At 48.2% G+C, this 22,995-nt stretch overlaps 1 protein-coding gene across 1 annotated transcript in view; it reads left to right on the forward strand.

Moving 5' to 3' along the window:
• KIAA1109 (KIAA1109 ortholog) overlaps positions 1–22,995 on the forward strand; it is a 242,236-nt gene that overhangs the window by 52,122 nt on the left and 167,119 nt on the right. Inside the window, exons 9-11 of the mRNA XM_029910631.1 lie at positions 10,280–10,359; positions 16,141–16,291; positions 22,827–22,983. Coding sequence (XP_029766491.1) covers positions 10,280–10,359; positions 16,141–16,291; positions 22,827–22,983 — 388 coding nt within the window. The remainder of the gene's footprint in view (positions 1–10,279; positions 10,360–16,140; positions 16,292–22,826; positions 22,984–22,995) is intronic.

Genomic DNA, 22,995 nt, shown 5'->3' on the forward strand with positions numbered 1-22,995 from the left:
CATGCCCCTTTATGTGAATATGCATTACGGTAGTTCTGATTATACGAACATAATTTTCTCAAGCACAATTTTTTATAGCCTTAGATACATGTGTGTACTAGTATGTGTTAGGGTTGTCAACTTTCTAATTGCACAAAACCGAATGCCCTTGCCTTGTTTTCTTTCCCACCCCTTCCTGAGGTCCTACCCCTTCTCTGAGGCTCCACCTCCCGCTCACTCCATCCCTCCTCCCTGTGTTGCTCGCTTTCCCTCACCCTCCCTCACTTGCTCATTTCCAGCAGGCTGGGGCAGGGAGTTGGGGTATGGGAGGGGGTGAGGGCATCGGCTGGTGGTTCGGGCTCTTGGGTGGGGCCAGGGATGAGGGCTTTGGAGTGTGGGAGGGGGCGCCGGGCTGAGGCAGGGGGTTGGGATGTGGCAGGGGGTGTGAGCTCTGGGGTGGGGCTGGAGATGAGGGGTTTGGGGTGCATGAGGGGGATCCAGGCTGGGGCTGAGGGGTTTGGAGTGCGGGAGGGGTTCCAAGCTGGGTCAGGGGGTTGGGGTGCAGGAGGGGGTTTGGGGTGTGGGCTCTGGAAGGGAATTTAGGTGCGGGAGGGGGCTCAGGGCTGGGGCAGGGGGTTGGGGAGTGGGAGGGGTTTCGGAGTGCGGGCTCTGGGCGACTCTCACCTCAGCTGGCTCCCCGCAAGTGGCAACATGTTTCTTGGCTCCTAGGCAGCTCTGCACGCTGCCTCTGCAACTCCCATTGGCGGTGATTCCTGGCCAATGGGCACTGCGGAGCCGGCACTTGGTGCAGGGCGGGGGCAGCGCACGGAGCCCCCCTAGGAGCCGAAGGACATGTTGCTGCTTCCAGGGAGCTGTGCAGAGCCAAGTAGGAAGCCTGCCAGTCCCACGCCAACTGGACTTCTAACAACCCAGTCAGTGGTGCTGACTGGAGCCACCAGGGTTCTTTTTTTTGACCAGGTATTCCAGTCAAAAACCGGACACCTGGCACCCAACCCTACTATGTGTGCCAGATACAAATCTAGGAATGCCATATGTGAAAAAGACATGGTAAACTATAGTTATACAACGTACTTCAATTTAAATAAACACAGAGAAATAATGAAAAATTGCTGGCATATACTGGCCACATATGTCTGCAGCTAAATGACCTTTACAGTTAACTTCATTCCTTGCGTTTAGTCTAATGCATGTGTGCATACATCTAAGTTCACTTTTTTGATCTTAAGTGGTGTGTTTGCAGAGCTTCTTTCCTGCAGATCTGGCAAAGAGGAGCTCTTATCTGGAAAATTCACTGTAGCAGATCTCCTTTAAAAGCCACCTTAACGGGAGTGAAGTGTTCTGGTCTCAAGTCTGTGTGCACTTGAAACAGGAGGCCGTACCTACTACATTCGTCAGTGTGCGGCAAAATGAGCCCATGCATACATGCACAGTATTGTCTTCTTAGCTGCCTGCAAAAACTTCATCTGCGAAGTGTGTGCATGTGTGTGACGTGCCATTTTCAAAGCGTCATAATTCAGTGAAAACCAAACTAATTTTAATCAGAATGTTCAAAGGTGCTTTCTTCCATTAAGGCTATTTCTATACCATACTCAATCTTTCTATCCCAGACCACCACATTTGTGGGCTGCTGAAGGAAAGGTCACAGTAGTATTTTGATTAAAAAAGGTAGTTTCCTCCTCCCCCTTTCCTCTCACTTATGAACAAAATTAGGTTTTTTTAAAAGTCATCTAGAGGCAGAGCCCAATTCAGGAAAATTTTAGCCTGAAAAGTGAAAGCTCTGGAAAATTATAAATGAATAGAAACTGTAATGCATCTTTAACTCGGGTGGTTTCTGTTTATGATGAGGTAATATTGTTATACTGTAAGTAAAACTATTCATATTTCCTCCTGTTGGGTGTAAATGGCCAGGGTACCCTGCATCTGAAATGGCTTGTGCTAAATAGAGCTATGTATTCCTAACAAAAGAGACATAGTATAAGGTTGTAATTAACCATAGGAATTCTCATGTTCTAAAGATGCATGGGATTAAGAAAACTAGGAATATATTTATTCTTGTCACAATTTTTTTAATGAAAGTATTCATTTTCCTATGTTTCATTTATGTTCTTTTAGAAGGGTATATAGTATAGTACAGCCGTGTCAAGGTAACATTGTTTTATCAGATAATCTTACTTCATGACTCCTCCTATACAGTTACAGGAAGAATACCAGATTTGGACATACAGTATTATACTAATGGTCTAATTACTGAAGATGATCTGTCCCTGTGGCCCTGAATGCTATTTTTGTAGGAAAACAGTTAACAAATAAAAGAATTGAATGTAGGACAAGGAGAAAGCAACTCTTTAACAAAGTAAATGAAAATTAAAAGTAGGGCTTCAGTAGTTGATTATGGAATAAGGTAACATACAAGTCTCTCTTTGTGTGAGAATGAGTATCTCAAACTGAACCTGATATTTCAATATGTTGAGTTAAATCCTCCTTCAGGTTGTTTTAATTTAAAATATTTTAACTGACCTACTGCGTTTTGAAAACTGATTTAAAAGACAGTGAAAAAAAGAATATAGATGGTTTCTTATTAATGTTTTAACTTTTAAAATGGTGTAGGTTATTTAAACAGTTATATTCTTCTTCAAGTGCTTGCTCATATCGATTCCAATTAGGTGTGTGCGCGCCGTGTGCACGATTGTCGGAAGATTTTTACCCTAGCAACACTCGGTGGGTCGGCTGAAGCGCCCCCTAGAGTGGCGCCCTTACGACGCCGGATATATGCCCCTGCCGACCCAGCGCCCCCTCAGTTCCTTCTTACCGCTCGTGACAGTCGTTGGAACTGTGGAGCGCGGCATAGCTGATCTCCACTTCCCTAGCTCTTTACTCGTGTTTTTGTTACTCTAGTTAGTTGTATTATAGTTCTTAGTAGTTTCTAGTTGCAGTTAAAAGTTTATAGTTAGTATATATAGTAGTATAGTGTATATAGTAGTTTGAGGAAAGGGGGGTTTCTCCCCTCCTTCCTTCCCGGTACCCGGGCTCATGCCTAGGTTTCAAGGCCTGCTCGGCCTGCCTTAAGCCGATGCCTACGGGAGACCCCCATGACTCCTGTCTGAAGTGCCTTGGGGAATCCCATCAACCAGATAAGTGCCGCATCTGTAAGGCATTCAAGCTGTGGGCAAAAAAGGACCAGGACTTTCGTTTAAAACAGCTCCTAATGGAAGCGGCACTTAGCCTGGTGCCCTCGGCACCGCGCACAGACCAGGCGCCGTCGGTCCAAAGCGCGCCTCCGGTACCGGAACAACCTGGCACCAGCAAAGACTCTCGGCACCGGACGTCTCCGGCACCGGTACAGACGTGACACCGCTCACTGTCTCCGGGGCCCAAGAAATAGCACAAACCACCTGCTGCTCCTGCACAGTTGCAGGCACCGCCTATGCCCCCATTGGAGTAACGCCCCGTGCTGGACCGCCCAGCGAAGGCTCCATCTCCGGCACTGTCGATTCTGGTGCCGCAAGCGCCATTGAGTCCAGTGCACACAAGCTCCCCGGTGCACACAGTGGTCAAGCTCGGTCTGCCATCCACTCCAGAGACCTTCTCTACTGCTCGCAACCTGATTGCGCTGACTGAGCCGGGATCGTCTCACCCTCTGGCACCGCCGGTGCAGACTGTCCCATCGATAGGAGAAGCCTGCCTTCATGCGCCCTCCATCGCAGAGCGAGACAGGTCGGCACCGATCTCAGTCCCACTCCAGGTCGCGGTCCCGATCTCGTCGATGGTCTCGGACTCGGCACCGCTCGCAGTCCCGGCACCGATACCCATCTCGGCGCCGGTCGTACTCGCAGCACCGCTGCGCCTCACGAAGGTCTCCCTCATGGTATGATCGGTACCGGTCCAGCTCCCAGCACCGATCCCAGCACCGATCGTCTCGCAGCTGATCCCGGCACCGCCCGGCCCCATGGTCTTCGTCGAGATCTAGATTGGCCTTCCGGCACCGATATGACCGTCGGTCCCGATCCCGATGGCGGTACCACTCGAGACCTTGGCACTGGTCTCCATCTCCCAGGGATGGAGCGACAGCGCGGGACGGTGCGACACTGCATGTGCGTTCGGCCCCGCCTTGGCCTTCACGACCAAATTCGACGTCGTCCCAAGCGGGGAGCATCTACCACGTCCAGGGCCAAGACACGGACGGTGCTAGCCAGGGGCAAGACGAAGGACAGGATCCTGACCATGGACCCCCACAATGGTCCTTTTGGACCCCTTGGGCATACCACCAGGCCCAAGGTGTCCCCTCAGGAGCTTCTCGCTCTGCCCATTCGGAGCCCTGGGTGCCGGAGGCCACTGTGAGCCACTCTCCTCCGGTGGCCTCGGAGGCGACAGCCCCGCCCTCAGATCAGGCCCATGCCCCTCGTGTGGTGGACCTAGGGCAACTGGACCCTCCCCAAATAGACCTTCCCCAGGATCCATTAGTCCCGGGGGTGTCCTCCTCATCCTCGCCTGATGAGGCGGTGGCAGGCACATCCTCCTCTGGACCACCACCTATAGATCTTTGTGCACACCAAGAATTGCTACGTAGGGTGGCACAGAAGATGAACCTCCAGGTGGATGAGGTGGTGGAAGTCGAGGATCCGGTGGTGGACATTTTATCGGCTAATGCCCCCACACGTGTAGCCTTGCCGTTTATTCGGACCATCCAGGCTAATGCCAATACGATCTGGCAGTCCCCAGCGTCTATTCCTCCCACTGCCAGAGGGGTGGAGAGGAAGTACTTGGTTCCCTCCAAGGACTATGAATACTTGTATATTCACCCCCAACCTTGCTCCCTCGTTGTACAGTCTGAATGAGAGGGAGAGACACGGCCAGCAAGCGCCCGCCCCTAAGTCTAAGGACGCGAGATGCCTGGATTTATTCGGGCGCAAGATATATTCAACTGGTGGCCTACAGCTCAGGGTAGCTAACCAGCAGGCCCTCTTGAGCTGTTATAATTATAACACCTGGAACTCGATGGGGAAGTTCAAGGAGTTGGTTCCTCAGGAGTCCAGGGAGGAGTTTGGGGCCTTGCTAGAGGAGGGCAAGACAGTAGCGAGGACATCCCTGCAGGCATCGATAGATGCAGCGGACTCGGTGGCTAGGACCCTAGCCTTGGGCGTGGCTATGCTCCGCATCTCATGGCTGCAGGTGTCCGGTCTTCCACCGGAGCTGCAGCAGACAATTCAAGACCTGCCTTTTGACGGCCAGGGGTTATTCTCAGACAAAACTGACCCTAGACTTCAGAGTCTGAAGGATAACCGGGCCATCATGCGCTCATTGGGCATGCATACCCCGGTGACGCAACGCAGACCCTTCCGGCCCCAACCACAGCGCACCTACCCTAACCCTTGACCGCAACAGGACTTCGCCAGGAGGCGTGGTCGTGGTGGTAGGAGGAGACAATCTGGTCCTCAATCAGGCCAGAATCAGGGCCCCCCAAAACCATCGGTGGGCCCCAAGCAAAACTTTTGAAGGTGCGCCTGAGGGTGGAGCACCAGTCTCCTTGCAGGATCCTTTCCCGCCTTTATTCAGCCGCCTCTCCTATTTCCTCCCTGCGTGGTCCCGCATAACGTCAGACTGTTGGGTCCTACGCATGGTGGAAACTGGATACCATCTTCAGTTTGTTTCGCCCCCCTCCCTCCCTGTCCCTCTTCAGGGACCCCTCTCATGAGCAACTCCTCTTACAGGAGGTACAGGTGCTCCTGTCTATTGGAGCGGTGGAAGAGGTCCCAAGGGATTTGAGGGGCAGGGGATTTTACTCCCGTTACTTCCTAATCCCCAAGGCAAAGGGGGGACTACGACCCATCCTGGACCTGCGCGAACTCAACAAATTCATGGTAAAGTTGAAGTTCCACATGGTTTCCCTGGGGACCATTATCCCTTCCCTGGATCCTGGAGACTGGTACGCCGCCCTCGACACGAAGGACGCGTACTTCCACATAGCGATTTACCCGCCGCACAGGCGCTTCCTCCGCTTTGTGGTCAACCAACAGTATTTCCAATTTACTGTCCGCCCCTTCAGCCTGTCCACAGCGCCAAGGGTCTTTACAAAGTTCATGGCCGTCGTAGCAGCCTCGCTCCGTCGGCATCGGATCCAAGTGTTTCCGTACCTCGACGACTGGCTCATTCGAGGTCGTTCCGAGCTCCAGGTGCGGTCTCATGTTCGGTTCGTCATGAGCTTGTTCAGACAGCTGGGCCTACTGCTCAACGCCGAAAAGTCCACTTTGCAGCCAACCCAAAGAATAGACTTCATTGAAGCAATCCTGGACTCGAATCTCTCCAGGCGTGCCTACCGCAGGCCCGCTTCCAGTCCATGGCGACTATTATTCATGGCCTCCAAAGCTTCCCGATCTCGACAGCACGCACGTGACTCGGTCTACTGGGCCACATGGCGTCGTGCACCTTCGTGACTAGACATGCCAGACTACGCCTCCGTCCGCTTCAGGCCTGGCTCTTGTCAGTATACCGTCCAGGCCGAGACAAGTTGGACACAGTACTCACAGTGCCGACGGAAGTCTTATCCTCTCTGGGTTGGTGGCTAAACCCCAGCTTTGTGTGTGGGGGGGATGCCATTCCATGCCCCCCAGCCCTTTCTAGTCCTGACCACGGACACATCATCTCTGGGCTGGGGCGCTCACCTTGCGGACCTTCGCACGCAGGGCATTTGGTCCACACAGGAGATAACCCTGCATATCAACGTACGGGAACTGAGAGTGGTACGCCTGGCATGTCGGGTATTCCGGAAACACCTTCAGGGCCGTTGTGTCACAATTTTCACAGACAATGTTTTACATCAACAAGCAAGGGGGAGCACGGTCGTTTCTCCCCCCCCCCCCCCGTCAGGAAGCCATTTACCTGTGGGAATTCTGCATAGCCCACTTGATCGACCTGGTGGCGTCGTTTCTCCCAGGAGCCTAGAACATCTTGGCAGATCGCCTCAGCAGGTCCTTCCTGGCTCACGAGTGGTCGATTCGTCCGGACGTGATCCATTCTGTTTTCCGGAAGTGGGGGTTTCCCCATGTAGATCTTTTCGCCTCTCGCGAGAACCGGAAGTGCCAGGTATTCTGTTCTCTCCAGGGACGCTCCCCGGGCTCCCTATTGGACGCCTTCCTGATGCAGTGGAAAGACCATCTGTTCTACGCCTTTCCTCCGTTCCCATTAGTTCACAAGGTCCTTCTCAAATTGCGTCGAGACAAGGCCCGCTTAATCTTGATTGCCCCGGCGTGGCCCAGGCAACATTGGTACACCACACTCCTCGATCTGTCGGTGACCAAACCAATTCCTCTACCGTTGTGGCCAGACCTGATCACTCAGGAGCACGGCAGACTATGTCATCCGGACCTGCAGTCCCTCCATCTCACAGCATGGATGCTGCATGGTTAAATCAATGTGAGCTGCGTTGCTCCCGTTCAGTGCAGCAAGTATTCTTGGGTAGCAGAAAGCCCTCTACTAGGTCCACATACCTGGCCAGATGGAAGCGCTTCTCCTGCTGGTGTGCCCTGAGCAATACTGTCCCTCTGGAGGCGCCAGTACCTACCATCCTAGATTATCTCTGGTCCCTGAAACAGCAAGGCCTGGCTGTCTCATCCATCAGAGTACACCTAGCAGCGATTTCATCCTTCCACCCGGGCGAAAACGGGCCCTCGGTTTTCTCCAATCCCATGGTCAGCAGGTTCCTCAAGGGTCTGGAACGTCTGTACCCGCAAATTCAACATCCAGCCCCTACGTGGGACCTCAGTCTGGTCCTATCTAGACTCCCTTCGAGCTGATGGCCACCTGCTCACTTCTGTACCTTTCCTGGAAGACAGCCTTCCTTGTCGCTATCACCTCGGCGAGACGTGTGTCGGAGCTTCGAGCCCTCACTTCAGACCCACCGTATACGGTGTTCCATAAGGACAAGGTACAGCTGCGACCACACCCCGCCTTCCTCCCTAAGGTGGTGTCTGCCTTCCATGTCAGCCAAGACATCTTACTTCCGGTCTTCTTTCCGAAGCCACATGCTTCGCGACGAGAGCAACAGCTGCGTTCCCTAGATGTTCGTAGGGCTCTCGCCTTTTACATCCAACGAACAAAACCTTTTAGGAGGACGTCCCAGCTGTTCGTAGTGGTGGCAGACCGGATGAAGGGCCTCCTGGTCTCCACACAGCGAATCTCGTCTTGGATTACATCATGCATCCATGCATGCTATGACTTGGCTGGTGTCCCAACTCCGCGACTCACTGCCCACTCTACTCGGGCTCAAGCTTCGTCGTCCGCCTTTCTGGCTCATGCACCCATGCAGGAGATATGTAGGGCAGCAACTTGGTCATCGGTGCATACCTTCGCTTCCCACTATGCGATAGTGCAGCAGTCCGGGGTGATACTGCATTCGGTTCAGCGGTCCTCCATTCCGCGACTTCTAACTCCAACCCCACCGCCTAGGTAAGGCTTGGGAGTCACCTAATTGGAATCGATATGAGCAAGCACTCGAAGAAAAGATGGTTAATCACCTTTGTAACTGTTGTTCTTCTAGATGTGTTGCTCATATCCATTCCAAACCCGCCCTCCTTCCCCTCTGACGGAGTAGCCGGCAAGAAGGAACTGAGGGGGCGCTGGGTCGGCAGGGGCATATATCCGGTGCCGTAAGGGCGCCACTCCAGGGGGCGCCTCAGCCGACCCACCGAGTGTTGCTAGGGTAAAAATCTTCTGACGATCGTGCACGCGGCGCGCACACACCTAATTGGAATGGATATGAGCAACACATCTCGAAGAACAACAGTTACAAAAGTGAGTAACTGTCGTTTTTGTATTTAACAAAGCACATAACTATTTTTCTGTTAACGTTTTATTACTGTGCTAGTTTACAATCAGATATTATGTTGCCATACTACTAGTGACACCAATGATGTCCTTATTCAAAAAAACCAGTAATGACCAATGAAAAGAGACTTAAATACCAAAAAATAGGTTTATTTTCAGAAATCGCTTATGCTTTGCGCGGTATGTGAACTTTCTGAATACTGCAGTAAGTGTGAGATCTCACTGCACTACTCATTGCACTGGTGTGTTAACTATTTCCCTTCTCCTAAGGTCTCTGTTGTCCCTCATTCTGAAACTTTAAATAATTAAAAAAGCTATATACTATATTTTCTTCTTTTCTCCTCCCCTACTCCCCAAATACATCTGTTGTGGTGATCTCATGGTTAAAACCCTAGACTGGAAATCAAAGTCTAGGGTGAAATCCTTGGTCCTGGGCCAGCCCCTTGAGGCTGGGTAAAAAGGGCCAGAGCAACATAAAGGGGGTCCTAAAAGACCCATATTCAGTCAGGGAAGGGATTTCCTTGGGGCGGATGCTGCAGAAGACAGTCATGAGTCTGCTTCCTGATGACCTCCTTGCAAGACCTGGTGAAGAGGGGGTGGTGAGTAGGAGGAGGCTATGTTGGGGGTGCACGGGCAGTGATTCCAGGCAATACTGCAGCCCATAGGGCTGCATAGGGAGACTTCTGCCATTTAGAGAGTCCTGAGGGCCAGGCTAAGTTACAGTAGGGGCCTATGCAGCCTATGGAGCAGCCCAGAATTGGGAGATTGCATAGATAACTTAAAACCACCATAGCCCTCACTTGTTAGGGATTGAGAGTTCTGTGCTGCGTCTCTTAGAGGCACCACACAGAATCTGACCCCTACGCTTTTTGTTTCTGCTATAAACTATGACTTTGAACAACTTCTCTGTTTTCTGAGTTTCCCCACCTATATAACGGGATAGTTACCTGCTTTATAGAAAGTTTTTGAGGTTTAATTCATTAATGTCTGTAAAATGCTTTGAGATCATGAGATGGAAGTTACTATGGAACCACAAAATGCTTACTAGAATTACTCTGCACTAGCAGGAAGGTCAGCCACTGAACGTGCAGCACCATTCTTACAATATTGGAGACTCTGAGAGGAACTGATTAGTAAGAGATCTGAGGCTTTCCTCAGATCTGGGTAACCTGGAGGATATTTTATAGTACTATCATTAGGACACTGACAGCCTAAAAAATCTTTTCTGTACAAATGCCTTTCTAAAAGTGGATTAGTTACTACTTATGGCAAGTTTATCAATTGATTCTAAGATTGTCTATGTACTTACATTACTTCTCAGCTTACAGCTGAGCATGACCTGCACTCTCTTTTTCAGGATACCCAAAAATTCAAATTTAGCTTTATTTAAATTCATAATAGTTCATTTCTTCTAGGATACATTTCATTATTGACCTAACGCTTTTTTCCCTCACAACAGGCCACCAAGGTTAATGGGAGAAGGCTTTGTTGTAATGCAGTCCAATGATGTTGACATCTACTATTACATGGATGAACCAGGTAGCTTCTGTTAAATAATAGTGTTATTTACATAATTTGTGCACTGTTTATTTATCAGGACTTCCTATACCATTAGTTTTAATGTCTTACTGTTGTCTTTCTGGAATGCTGAAAGAATTTTTTTGATCTCCAGCTTAGATGAGTCAGCACAAGATGTGAGACAATAAGAATGTTGCAAGAAAGTATATGGACTGTCCCTGCCCCTCTTTAGTATTATCTACTAAATTTTCACATTGTTGTCATTGACATGAACAGGTGGGCAGGTTCCACTGACATAAATGGAAAAGAGTACTAATTTATATTTTGAGTCAAAACACTGTTTTTAACAGTATATTTTAGCTGTCGTGCTTCATAATGAATATTGTCAACATTTAGATAAACCCAACATCCACGCTTCTCTCTGCAGGTCTGGAAAAGGTCAGACCTGGAGGTGGGATTTTCAGAATGGTATCAATGGGAGTTTGGTGCCTAATTCTCCTCAGACACTTCTGAAAATGTCAAGTTTTCAGTGCCTAATATTAAACTTCTTAAAACTATATTTAAGCATCCACATAGAAATCACCTGATTTGTAAAACCATGCTAAGCAAACCTAACTCCAGGTGAAATCAGTGGGAACTGCAGATGTTTTTGAAAATCAGTCCACTCCTACGTTGGTGTATAAGGTCTTGTGTACACAGGGAAGTTTTCTCAGTATAACCTAAGGTGTGAATTTAACCACTATAGCCTCCTGTGTAGATGCTCTTATTCTGGGATAGTGGGTCATTTTTGGCATAGCGTTTGTCACTTCGGAAGGGGTTTATAACTAGACCGGTATAACTAATCATTTTTTCCCCATCTAGACAAGTCTTTAATATACCTTTTATGAGCTTAACTTTAGGCACGCAGGTTAGAGAACTTTGGCCTAAGTTCTTGAACACATGGGGTAGGATTTTCAGAATTGCTCATTGTTGGCCTATCTCTCTACCCACATTGAAGTAAATGGCAAAAATTCAACCATATTTACATTAGAAGGTTTTACCAGTAAAATTTCTACCAGTATACAGCTGCTGACATTGCTATCACTAGTTTGTATTCACATTTGACTGTCTTTGCTGGCGCAGCATGCCCTCACACTGACAGGTTGTATTGGCAAAAGAAGGACAGCATGGTGATTACACATCCCAGTGTCCCCAGGGCCATTGTTCAGTGCATTTCCTTCTAAGAAATCTTTTGGCAGTGCATTGTGGGCTGCCAGTGCTCTTCTCAGGCAATTGTGGGAGTTGGGGGATCAAATTCCCACAGTTTCCTTTGTTCCATCCCATAATCTTCTCTTCCTCATGCTGGTTTTCCATCTTGTTGTCAGAATCATGGAAGTGGAACAGATCAGTAGATCTGGCTTGTCTGTTTTAGAGGCAGAGCAGCTGATTGTTCTGTACTTATGGCGCTACAAGTACCATCACAGCTGGGTCTGCAGTAGAGAAAACTGAAGAGGTGTGGATAATGTGGAAAGTGAATGAAAGTCACCAGGTGCTGCAGGCACTCACTGAGCAGCTGCACACTATGGAGCAGCAGTTTCTGAGCCTGTGAAATGAGCACCGAATGGTGGGATTGGCTCATGATGCAAATCTAGTGGCTGTAGAATTTTCATATGTGGAAGGCCACATTCCTGGAGTTGTGTGCCAGGCTGCCTTCAGCACAGAGACCCCAAAATGAGGGCTGCTTTGACAGTAGAGAAATGGGTGGTGATTGCTGCTCCGAAAGGTTTACTCTTGAGGGAATTTTGTACTAAAAAGTTACAAATTCTGCATGCAATGTTTTAAAATTCTGCATATTTTATTTGTCAAAATAACACAATATAATCGCACCATTTTCAATTATTTTGGTAATTTAGTTCAAAATACCTGTCAGCAAGTACAGACAACAAAGATGATTCAGGAAATGTTTTTTGACAAATAGATTTCTTACTCCACAGAGCCGATGGAAATACTAATATTTCCATGTATGTTAAGCACAGAAGACTTTAAGGGTATGTCTACACAGCAAAGAAAAACCCATGGCTAGCCCGTGCCAGCCAACTCAGGCTTACAGGGCTCAGCCTGTGGGGCTGTCAGTTTCATTGCTGTTCAGACTTCCGGGCTTGGAGCTCAAGGCGCCCCCCCACCCCCCCCCACGCGCAGAGTCCTAGAGCAGATGTGGGCAAACTACGGCCCGCGGGCCATGTCCGGCCCGCGGAACCGTCCTGCCTGGCCCCTGAGCTCCTGGCCGGGGAGCCTATCCCCGCCCCTCCCCCGCTGTCCCCCTTCCCCCGCATCCACGCCGCAGCGCGGGCCGCACTCTGGCCCGCCGCTCTCGCTGGGCAGCGTGGGGAGCGCAGCTGGCTCTGGCTGGGTATCGCAGCTGCGAGCTCTTGCTGCTGGTAAGGGGGTGGGAAGCGAGGGGGGGGGTTGGGTAAGGGAGCGGGGAGTCCTGGGGGGGGGCAGTCAGGGAGGAGGGGCAGTTGGATGGGGTGGAGGTTCTAGCGGGGTGGTCAGGATGGGGAACGGGGGGGTTGGATAAGGGGGTGGGATCTCGGGGGCAGTTAGGGATGGGGTGTCCCGGGAGGGGGTGCTCAGGGGACAAGGAGCAGAGGGCGGTTGGATGAGGGTGGGAGTCCCCGGGAGCTGTCAGGGGACAGGGAGCAGGGAGGCTGGATAGGGGGTGGGGGTCCTGGGAGGGGGTGGTCAGGGGACAAGGAGCAGGGGGGGTTGGATGGGTTGGGAGTTCTGAGGGGGGTAGTCAGGGGGCAGGAAGTGGGAGGGGTCGGATAGGGGGCGGGGGCCAGGCTGTTCGGGGAGGCACAGCCTTCCCTACCTGGCCCTCCATACAGTTGCGCAACCCTGATGTGGCCCTTGGGCCAAAAAGTTTGCCCACCCCGTCCTAGAGCCTGGGCTCCAGCCCCAGTTCAGAAGTCTATACAGCAATGAAACAGCCTCGTAGCCCAATCCCCACGAGCCTGAGTTGGCTGGCATAGGCCAGCTGCGGGTTTTTCTTTGCTGTGTAGACATACCCTAAAGAGCAGAACATTTTTAGGAGTGAAGTTAGGGCATGACCTGGTACAGCACTTAAATATGTGCATAAAGTACAGCACCTGAGTATCCCCATTGAAACTAATGCTTTGCCAGCTTGCATCCTTCGTGAATGGCATGGTTAAGTAGTTCTCAGCATGTCACTGTAAAGTCACTGGAGTAGAATTGAAATTGTTCTAGACAATAGATTAGAAAGGAAATGAGAGTGGAGTCTCCAGCATGGCAGTGGGAAGCGCAGGCCACTACTGCACAGAGGTAGGGGATCACCCTGCAGACCCTCCATCTTCCTCTGGGACACAGACTTGGCGGTGAGGCTGCACCTCACCCTGACACAGTGCCAGGCCTGAGCTTGCCTCAGAAACACATCTGGGCCCTGCCCCTCCATGTCAGCTTGGCAGGATCCAAGTGTGGAGGGGCTTAGTGTGGGTGATCCATGTATGGGATAAGAGGGTTCTGTGTGGGGCAATCTAGGTATGGGTTGCTCAGTGGGGGGTCCAGGTGCAGGGAAATGGGACTCTGCAGGGGGAAGGGTCCAGATCAGGGGTCTCAAAGTCCCAGCCCACAGGCCATCTGCCGCCCGAGAACCTCCCCAGTGTGGCCTGCAGGGCTCCAGCAATTTTGGGGCTGGGTCTCTCCCTTGGCCCTGCTTGCCACCCCCGGGCACTCCCTCCCTGCGTGTCCCCTGGACAATTTAAAATGGCTCGGGGCCCCGCCCACCACCGGCAGCGCAGCTGAGCTGAGCAGCTTCCTGCGCGCTTGCTCCACGTGGCTGCCGGCCCCTCCCTGTAGCCCCGGGGGGTAGTCTTGCATGCACGCCCATTCCTGACCCCCCGAGGCGGTGATTTATGTCTCCCCTGGCTGCTCCTGATGCCAAACCAGATGCACCTGCTTGGGACCTCTGCCTGGGAGGGGCACATGAATAAATTATTGTGTGGGGAAAGAGTAAAATCTTGCACAATAGGGTGGAATTCATGTAGTCTCAGTGATCAGTTATTGGATTGTTTGCAAGCATTCTTCTGTATTTTTGATGTATTTAATTTGAATGCATTTTGTTTTTGAATGGATCGAATTATATTTGCATTACTGTATTTTTATTTTACTGGACATTTTTTTTCTTCCTGCAAAAGTTTTTCTTTTGAATGCATCAACGTCCTGCTAAATTATCTATTTGGGAATGCTTTTTGATTGCCTAAAGTATTCTTTGTTGTTTTTGGCCTGTTCATGCTACTGTGTGCTCTTAAAACAAATTGGCTACTTTAAAATCGAATTCCCTTTTTCCCTGCCTACTTGCAGTTGTCTGCCATTTTGAGGGTGTGTGTGAAGGACAGATAGGAGATAGTGAAGCGTCGGGGGCTGTGAAGAAAGTTTGTTTTAAAAACCATGTGCAGTGTGGGGGGGGGTAGTAAATTACACCTTTTTCAGGGGGCTCTCTCTGAGTTTGGCTGGGTCTCAGAGCTTCTTGGGTATATGTGGGCTCATGTCTCACTCCTTAGTGAGCTCTTCATCACTGTGCAGTTCTGGTGTGCCCTCCTCAGGACATTACGGAGCATCCACTGTTAGTCACTAGTTGCTGGGGTCCCCACTCGTTATGGCATCTAGCTCCACATAGAGTGGCAGCTCTGAAGGGCAGCACCAAATTTTTTTGTTTTCCTCCATTGCCTTTTGGTAGGACTGCTGCAGTTCCTTCTCCATTGCCTGGCATTGGAACTCATCCCTGTCATATTTCAGTTTCTGCATCTCCTTTGCAATGTCCAAATAAACATCTTTGTTCCTGTGTGAATTCTGTAGTTACGGTTCCATTGCTCCTCTCCTCACTGGCTGAGGACATCCAAGACTACTTTCCTGTAGTAGGCAGTAGCACTAGGGTTCACTGGCATTTTAGCTGTAGCTTTTCATGGAGCCATACCTGTGTGTTTGCAAAAGTGAGCTAGCAAGAACAGAACAGGAGTACTTGTGGCACCTTAGAGACTAACAAATTTATTAGAGCATAAGCTTTCATGGGCTACAACCCACTTCTTCGGTTGTAGCCCATGAAAGCTTATGCTCTAATAAATTTGTTAGTCTCTAAGGTGCCACAAGTATTCCTGTTCTTTTTGCGGATACAGACTAACACGGCTGCTACTCTGAAACCAGCAAGAACAGAGGCATTTCCAAAAACTCTGGACATTTTAAAGGGGGTCACTGTGACCATTTAGCAGAAGAATTCAAAAATTTGAGCAGAGAGCAGTCACCAGGACTGTGTCATTGTGGCAATATTGCTGGAGGGCTGTTTGTACTGGTGCAGGTAATACAGTGTCCACACAGGCATTGAACCAGTGTAAGTGTGTCAGTAGAGGATTTATGCTGCTCAGGAAGATGATTTAACTTGACCCGCAGTAGTTGAGGGTTTTGTCAGCAGGACTGAAAAGGCAGTGCCATGTGCGAAGCTGTACTGACAGAAGGCAGGTTTTACCGCTAAAATTATGTAGTGTAGGTTCAATGGATTTTACTGACTTCAGGGGAGCAAAGTTAGCTGTCATTGAGTGCCTTGGAAAAATTCCTTGGCTGCTTGCTTTCAGTCATATCCTTCTCTTCCTTTCTCTTTAGTCTACATGAAGGATGGGTTGACTCTTATATCCTGCAGTGATCTTGAATGAAACTGACAGCTGCATACTTTAATTGTGTAGCAGTCTGCAAAAATTTGTCATAATTGGAAACAGTTTCCTGAAGTAATATTTGCTGTATTACACGCTACAGGTCTTGTACCAGAGGAGACAGAGGAAAATAATGATGGAGAAACAAGCGATGAAGACAGTAAACTGCAAGACCTGCCTCCATGTTGGGGATTAGACATTGTATGTGGAAAAGGAACAGATTTCAACTATGGACCGTGGGCTGACAGGCAAAGGTATTAAACTGAATTGCATTTTAAATATTAATCTTGAATATCATTTCCTGTTTGGAAATTGTTATGACGTCTCCATTGATATTGCTGCTCAGGCTGTTAATTGTACATGGTAGACTACTAAGTATAAACAGTCAAAATATGAAATTAAAGGACCTCTGTCCAGTAGTTTAGGCCTAATAGTAGGCTCAGCATTCGCTGTTATGCATGTCCTCCAGAATTTAAAGACCATTCTTCACAAAGATAATAAGCAACCAATAAATTGTATTCCTATTTAATGAATGTAGTAGCTCTGATGCTGTCAAATTTCTGTATCTGTAGCAAATTTACACTTAAGTCATTTGAAAAAAAAAAAAAAAAAAAAAACCCTCAACAGTTCTGCCATTTTCTGTATGCAATAAAACTGTAATGATTTTTTTGTGGAGAATTGGAGCAAAGGGATATTGTAAACTGTAACTCTTCATGAATTTTCCCCTTTAGATTAGGGTAGGGAATTAATAAGGAGGAAAAGATTGTTCTGTAAATTGGAATTATTGGTGGGAACAGGCAGATGCTTGATGGAATCCCAATGAATACTTGCAGGTTTGGCCTTTTGCCTTAAATTACAAGCCTAGATTCTACCACCATTTCTTACCTTGGATAGCACTTTACTCTGAGAGTAATTCCACTGAAGTCAGTGGGACTGTTTACAGGTACAGGTAAGGTAAAAGTTGCATAAAGGTGACAATCTGCCCATTTAAGAAAAAAAATATTGAGAAGAATCACATACTTGTTATCCCTCTTGGATGTATGCCATTTACCCATCTGTGAAATTGTTGTGATTGACTACCTTATAGGAGTGTGAGAATGTGCAGATCATAAGGACTATAGATAGTAAACAATATCTTGAAGTACCTAAAGGAAAGAACTTCTGTGTACAGCATAGTGCATTCCTGGGAACATAAAACCTCTGATTTTTAGTATCACCAAGAAAATTTGCTCTCCTTTAGAACACTTCATACTTTAACCTGCCCAGTGATGGTGGCATTGTTGTTGATCAGGTAAAGGATCCAAAGAGGTGGGTCTTTTCAAAGGAAAGGATGGAAGATGATAAAATATAGGTAGGATCTGATGAAAAAAAGTCTCATTCAATTACATCATGTAATGGGAGACAGCTAAAAAGTGACAAGTTTTTAAACTGCTTATATACCAGGGGTCGGCAACCTATGGCACGCGTGCCAAAGACGGCATGCAAGCCGATTTTTAATGGCACGCTGCGGCAGCCGCTGGCCCCGCTCAGCCTGCTGCCGAACCCCGGCAGCAGGCTGAGTGGGGCCGACGGCTGGGACCCCGGCAGGCAGCAGCATGCCATTAAAAATCCTGCCCGACCCAGCCCGCTCTTCTCCGCCCCCCGCCTACCGCTCTCTCTGGCGGGGGCAGAAGCAAGCTTGGTCCTGCCAGCTGCTGTTGTAGGGCAGGCTCCGCTGGCAGCCAAGCTTCCCCCTCCCCCGCCTCTTCCGCCAGCGTGCTGTGTCGTGCTCCGCCTCCTCTCCCTCCCTACCTCCGATGGCCCTTGCGAGGGAGGGGAGAAGAGGAGCCCCAGCGCCCTCGCTGCTCAGACCGGGAAGGAGGCAGGGAAGAGGCAGGAGGGGGCCTTGAGGAAGGGGGGATGGAATCAGGGCATATCCCTCCAGCCCCCTGCCGTGAGCCACTCAGGGCAGGGGGCTGGGAGCACCCCCCAATCCCAGCCCACCCCCCCAGCCGTCTGCCCTGACCCCTGCACTCCGCTCACACTCCAGTCCCCTGTACCCCCCATGACCCCAGCCCTGACTCTGGCACCCTCACACATACTCAGCCCCCCCACACCCCATGCCTTGACTCCTGCACCCCCTCACACGCCCCCAGCCCTCTGCCCTGACTCCTGCACCCTCCACACATACCCAGCCCCCCACACCCCATGCCCTGACTCCTGCACCCCCTCACACGCCCCCAGCCGTCTGCCCTGACTCCTGCACCCTCCACACACACACCCTGCCCTGACTCCTGCACTCCCCACACATACCCAGCCCCCCCACCCTGAGCACCAAATGGGAGCTCCTTCACCCCCCCCACATTCCCACCTGCACCCCTCGCACCAAATGGGAGCTGCCCAGGTAAGCGCTCCACACCCAAACCTCCTGCCACAACCCTAAGCCCCCTCCCTCATTCTAGCTCCTGGCCAGACCCTGCACCCCAACCCCCAGCCTGCTCCTTCACCCCCAGCCCTGTGCTCAGTGCACCCCCACCCTCAGCTCAGTGCAGAGAGAGAGGAAGAGAATGGGCCAGAACCAGGGAGAAGGTAGGTACCCACTCTATGTGGGCAGGGCCAGGACCCCAGACAGGCAGTGGGCTGAGCGGGGCCGGCAGCTGGGACCCTGGCTGGCAGGAGCCAGCGGACGGAACCCCAGACCGGTCCTGGCCGCCGGCCCCGCTCAGCCTGCTGCCAGCCTGGGGTTCTGGCTGCCGGCCCCTTGCCAGCTGGGGTCCTGGCCGCAGGCCCCGCTCAGCCCGCTGCCGGCCTAGGTGAACGGAACCCCAGGCCGGCAGCGGGCTGAGCAGGCCGGCGGTGTAAGATCAGCATTTTAATTTAATTTTAAATGAAGCGTCTTAAACATTTTGAAAACCTTGTTTACTTTACATACAACAGTAGTTTAGTTATGTAATATATAGACTTACAGAGAGAAACCTTCTAAAAAACGTTAAAATGTATTACCGGCACGCGAAACCTTAAATTAAAGTGAATAAATGAAGACTCGGCACACCACTTCTGAAAGGTTGCTGACCCCTGTTATATACCAATGCTAGAAATCTAAATAATAATACAAGGCACTCTAGAAGTGAACTAGAGTGCCTTGTATTAAATGAGGATATTGATATAATAGGCATTACAGAAACTTGGTGGAATGAGGATAATCAATGGGACACAGTAATACCAGGGTACAAAATATATCAGAAGGATAGAACAGGTCACGCTGGTGGGGGAGTGGAACTATATGTGAAAGAAAATGTAGAATCAAATGAAGTAAAAATCGTCAATGAACCAAACTGTGCCATAAAATCTCTATGGATAGTAATTCCATGCTCAAATAATAATATAGCAGTAGGGATATATTACTGACCACCTGATCAGGATGGTGATAGTGATTGTGAAATGCTCAGGGAATTAGAGAGGCTATTAAAATAAAACACTCAATAATAATGGGGGATTTCCACTATCCCCATATTGACTGGGTACATGTCACCTCAGGACGGGATACAGAGAGAAAGTTTCTTGACACCTTAAATGACTGCTTCTTGAAGCAGCTAGTTCTTGAACCCACAAGAGGAGAGGCAATTCTTGATTTAGTCCTAAGTGGAATACAGGATCAGGTCCAAGAGGTGAATATAGCTGGAGCGCTTGGTAATAGTGACCATAATATAATTAAATTTAAACATCCCTGTGGCGGGGAAAACACCACAGCCGCCCAACACTGTAGCATTTAATTTCAGAAAGGGGAACTACACAAAAATGAGGAGGTTAGTTAAACAGAAAATAAAAGGTACAGCACCAAAAGTAAAATCCCCAAATTAAAATACATAGTAAGAGAACCAAAAAAGAGCCACTGTGGCTAAACAACAAAGTAAAAGAAGCCGTGAGAGGCAAAAAGGCATCCTTTAAAATGTGGAAGTTAAATCCTAGTGAGGAAAATAGAAAGGAGCATAAACTCTGCCAAATGAAGTGTAAAAATATAATTAAGAAGGTCAAAAAAGAATTTGAAGAACAGCTAGCTAAAGACTCAAAAAGTAATAGCAAAATATTTTTAAAGTACATCAGAAGCAGGAAGCCTGCTAAACAACCAATGGAGTCACTGGACAATCGAGATGCTAAAGGAGCACTCAAGGATGATAAGGCCATTGCGGAGAAACTAAATGAATTATTTGCATCGGTCTTCATGGCTGAGGATGTGATGGAGATTCCCAAACCTGAGCCATTATTTTTAGGTGACAAATCTGAGGAACTGTCCCAGGTGTCATTAGAGGAGGTTTTGGAATAAACTGATAAACTAAACAGTAATAAATCACCAGGACCAGATGGTATTCACCCAAGAGTTCTGAAGGAACTCAAATGTGAAATTGCAGGACTACTAACTATAGTCTGTAACCTATCATTTAAATCAACTTCTTTACCAAATGACTGGAGGATAGCTAATGTGACAATTTTTAAAAAGGGCTCCAGAGGTGACCCCAGAAATTACAGGCCGGTATGCCTGACTTCAATACCGTGCGAACTGGTTGAAACTATAGTAAAGAACAAAATTGTCAGATACAGAGGTGAACATAATTTGTTGGGGAATAGTCAACATGGTTTTTGTAAAGGGAAATCATGCCTCACCAATCTACTAGAATTCTTTGAGGGGGTCAACAAGCATGTGGACACAGGGGATCCATTGGATATAGTGTATTTAGATTTTCAGAAAGCCTTCAACAAGGTCCCTCACCAAAGGCTCTTAAGCAAAGTAAGCAGTCATGGGATAAGAGGGAAGATCCTCTCATGGATTGGTAACTGGTTAAAAGATAGGAAACAAAGGGTAGGAATAAATGGTCAGTTTTCAGAATGAAGAGAAGTAAATAATGGTGTCCCTCAGGGGTCTGTACTGGGACCAGTCCTATTCAACATATTCATAAATAATCTAGAAAAAGGGGTAAACGGTGCGGTGGCAAAATTTGCAGATGATACAAAATTATTCAAGATCCCAGGCAGACTGCGAAGAGCTACAAAAAGGATCTCTCAAAACTCAGTGACTGGGCAACAAAATCGCAGGTGAAATTCAATATTGATAAATCCAAAATAATGCACATTGGAAAACATAATCCCAACTGTACGTATAAAATGATAGGGTCTAAATTAGCTATTGCCATTCAAAAAAGAGATCTTGGAGTCATTGTGGATAGTTCTCTGAAAACATCCATTCAATGTGCAGCGGCAGTCAAAAAAATGAACAGAATGTTGGGAATCCTTAAGAAAGGGATAGATAATAAGAGAGAAAATGTCATATTGCCTCTATATAAATCCATGGTACACCGACATCTTGAATACTGTATGGAGATGTGGTTGCCCCATCTCAAAAAAGATATATTGGAATTGGAAAAGGTTCAGAAAAAGGCAACAAAAATGATTAGGGGTATGGAGCATCTGCCATATGAGGAGAGATTAATAAGACTGGGACTTTTCATCTTGGGGAAAAAAGACGACTAACGGGGGATATGATAGAGGTCTATAAAATCATTACTGGTATGGCGAAAGTAAATAAGGAAGTGTTATTTATTCCTCCTCATAACAAAAACTAGGGGTCACCAAATGAAATTAATAGGCAGCAGATTTAAAACAAACAAAACAAATTATTTTTTCACACAATGCACAATCAACCTCTGGAACTCCCTGCCAGCAGATGTTGTGAGGGCCAAGACCGTAACAGGGTTCAAAAGAGAACTAGATAAGTTCATGGAGGATAGGTCCATCAATGACTGTTAGCCAGGACGGGCGGGGATGATGTCCCTAGCTTCTGTTTGCCAGAAGCTGGGATTGGGCGACAGGGGATGGTTCACTTGATGATTACCTGTTCTGTTCATTCCCTTGGGGAATTTGCTGCCCTAATTCACCTAAGTGCTTTTAATCTCTGAAGTCCATTTCAAGAACCCTTCACTTTCTTCAGGCGGGCATTAATGAATCTGCATAGGGTAATTCTGAAAAAATAATCATTTCTCAGCTACTACAGCAGTCCGGTCTTGAGTGCACTGAAAAAAAGACCATTCTCATTCAAGTACTTTTATTTTTTCCAAGAAAGTATTTCATACGTGGCTACAGTTTTAAAACCGTTCTGTGGAATTTGACCTTAGTTCACTGATGGACTTCTTATTTGAACCACATATATCAGGCTCGCCATGCTTTTATCATCCTCTCAGTTTCCTTTCTTATGGCTATATATTTGGTTCAGATTGCAGAAATTCAGACTACGTTCCGATCCACACATTCTAATTTCAAAGAAATTTGTTGTTTTTATAGTTTCTGTGCTTCTGCCAATTATACACAATCAAAAAGTGACCTTGTCATCTCTCTTATCCTAATCTCCAAAACAAGGTAATTACAGTATAGTGTGGTGGGAAGATGAAATGAAAGAAAAAATGTAACTGCTTGTATTTACTTTCTGGGATTGTTATACGTTATTCCTTCCTGTCATCCCATCATAACATGCCTCTCCACCACAACCATCCCTGCATATATTTATTTCCTAGCAGTTTGAATATCTAGTTTATTTTGAGTTTGATTTCACTAACGAGGCAGATGTCTTTCCATTGATTAGGTCTGAAGATTTCAGTGTCTTGCAGCTTTATGCAAATGTTATTTCTTCCTTCACTTTCCTTACCTGTTGGCTGTCCAAGGACCTAATTCATTTACACAGACTGGTGGCAAAGAAATTTGTAGATGAGCCAAATTGTTTCTTTCCCTAGGAGTAACTATATTTCTCTTCTTGTTTTCTAGGGACTGTTTGTGGAAATTTTTTTTCCCACCAGATTACCAGGTTATGAAAGTCTCAGAAATTGCACAGCCTGGCAAGCCAAGACAGATCCTTGCTTTTGAGTTGCGAATGAATATCATTGCAGATGCCACTATTGACTTGCTCTTTACCAAAAACAGGGTAAATAATGGC

Source organism: Terrapene carolina, unplaced genomic scaffold (assembly GCF_002925995.2).
Source record: "Terrapene carolina triunguis isolate 2854851 unplaced genomic scaffold, T_m_triunguis-2.0 Scaffold66, whole genome shotgun sequence".
Lineage (NCBI taxonomy): Eukaryota > Metazoa > Chordata > Testudines > Emydidae > Terrapene > Terrapene triunguis.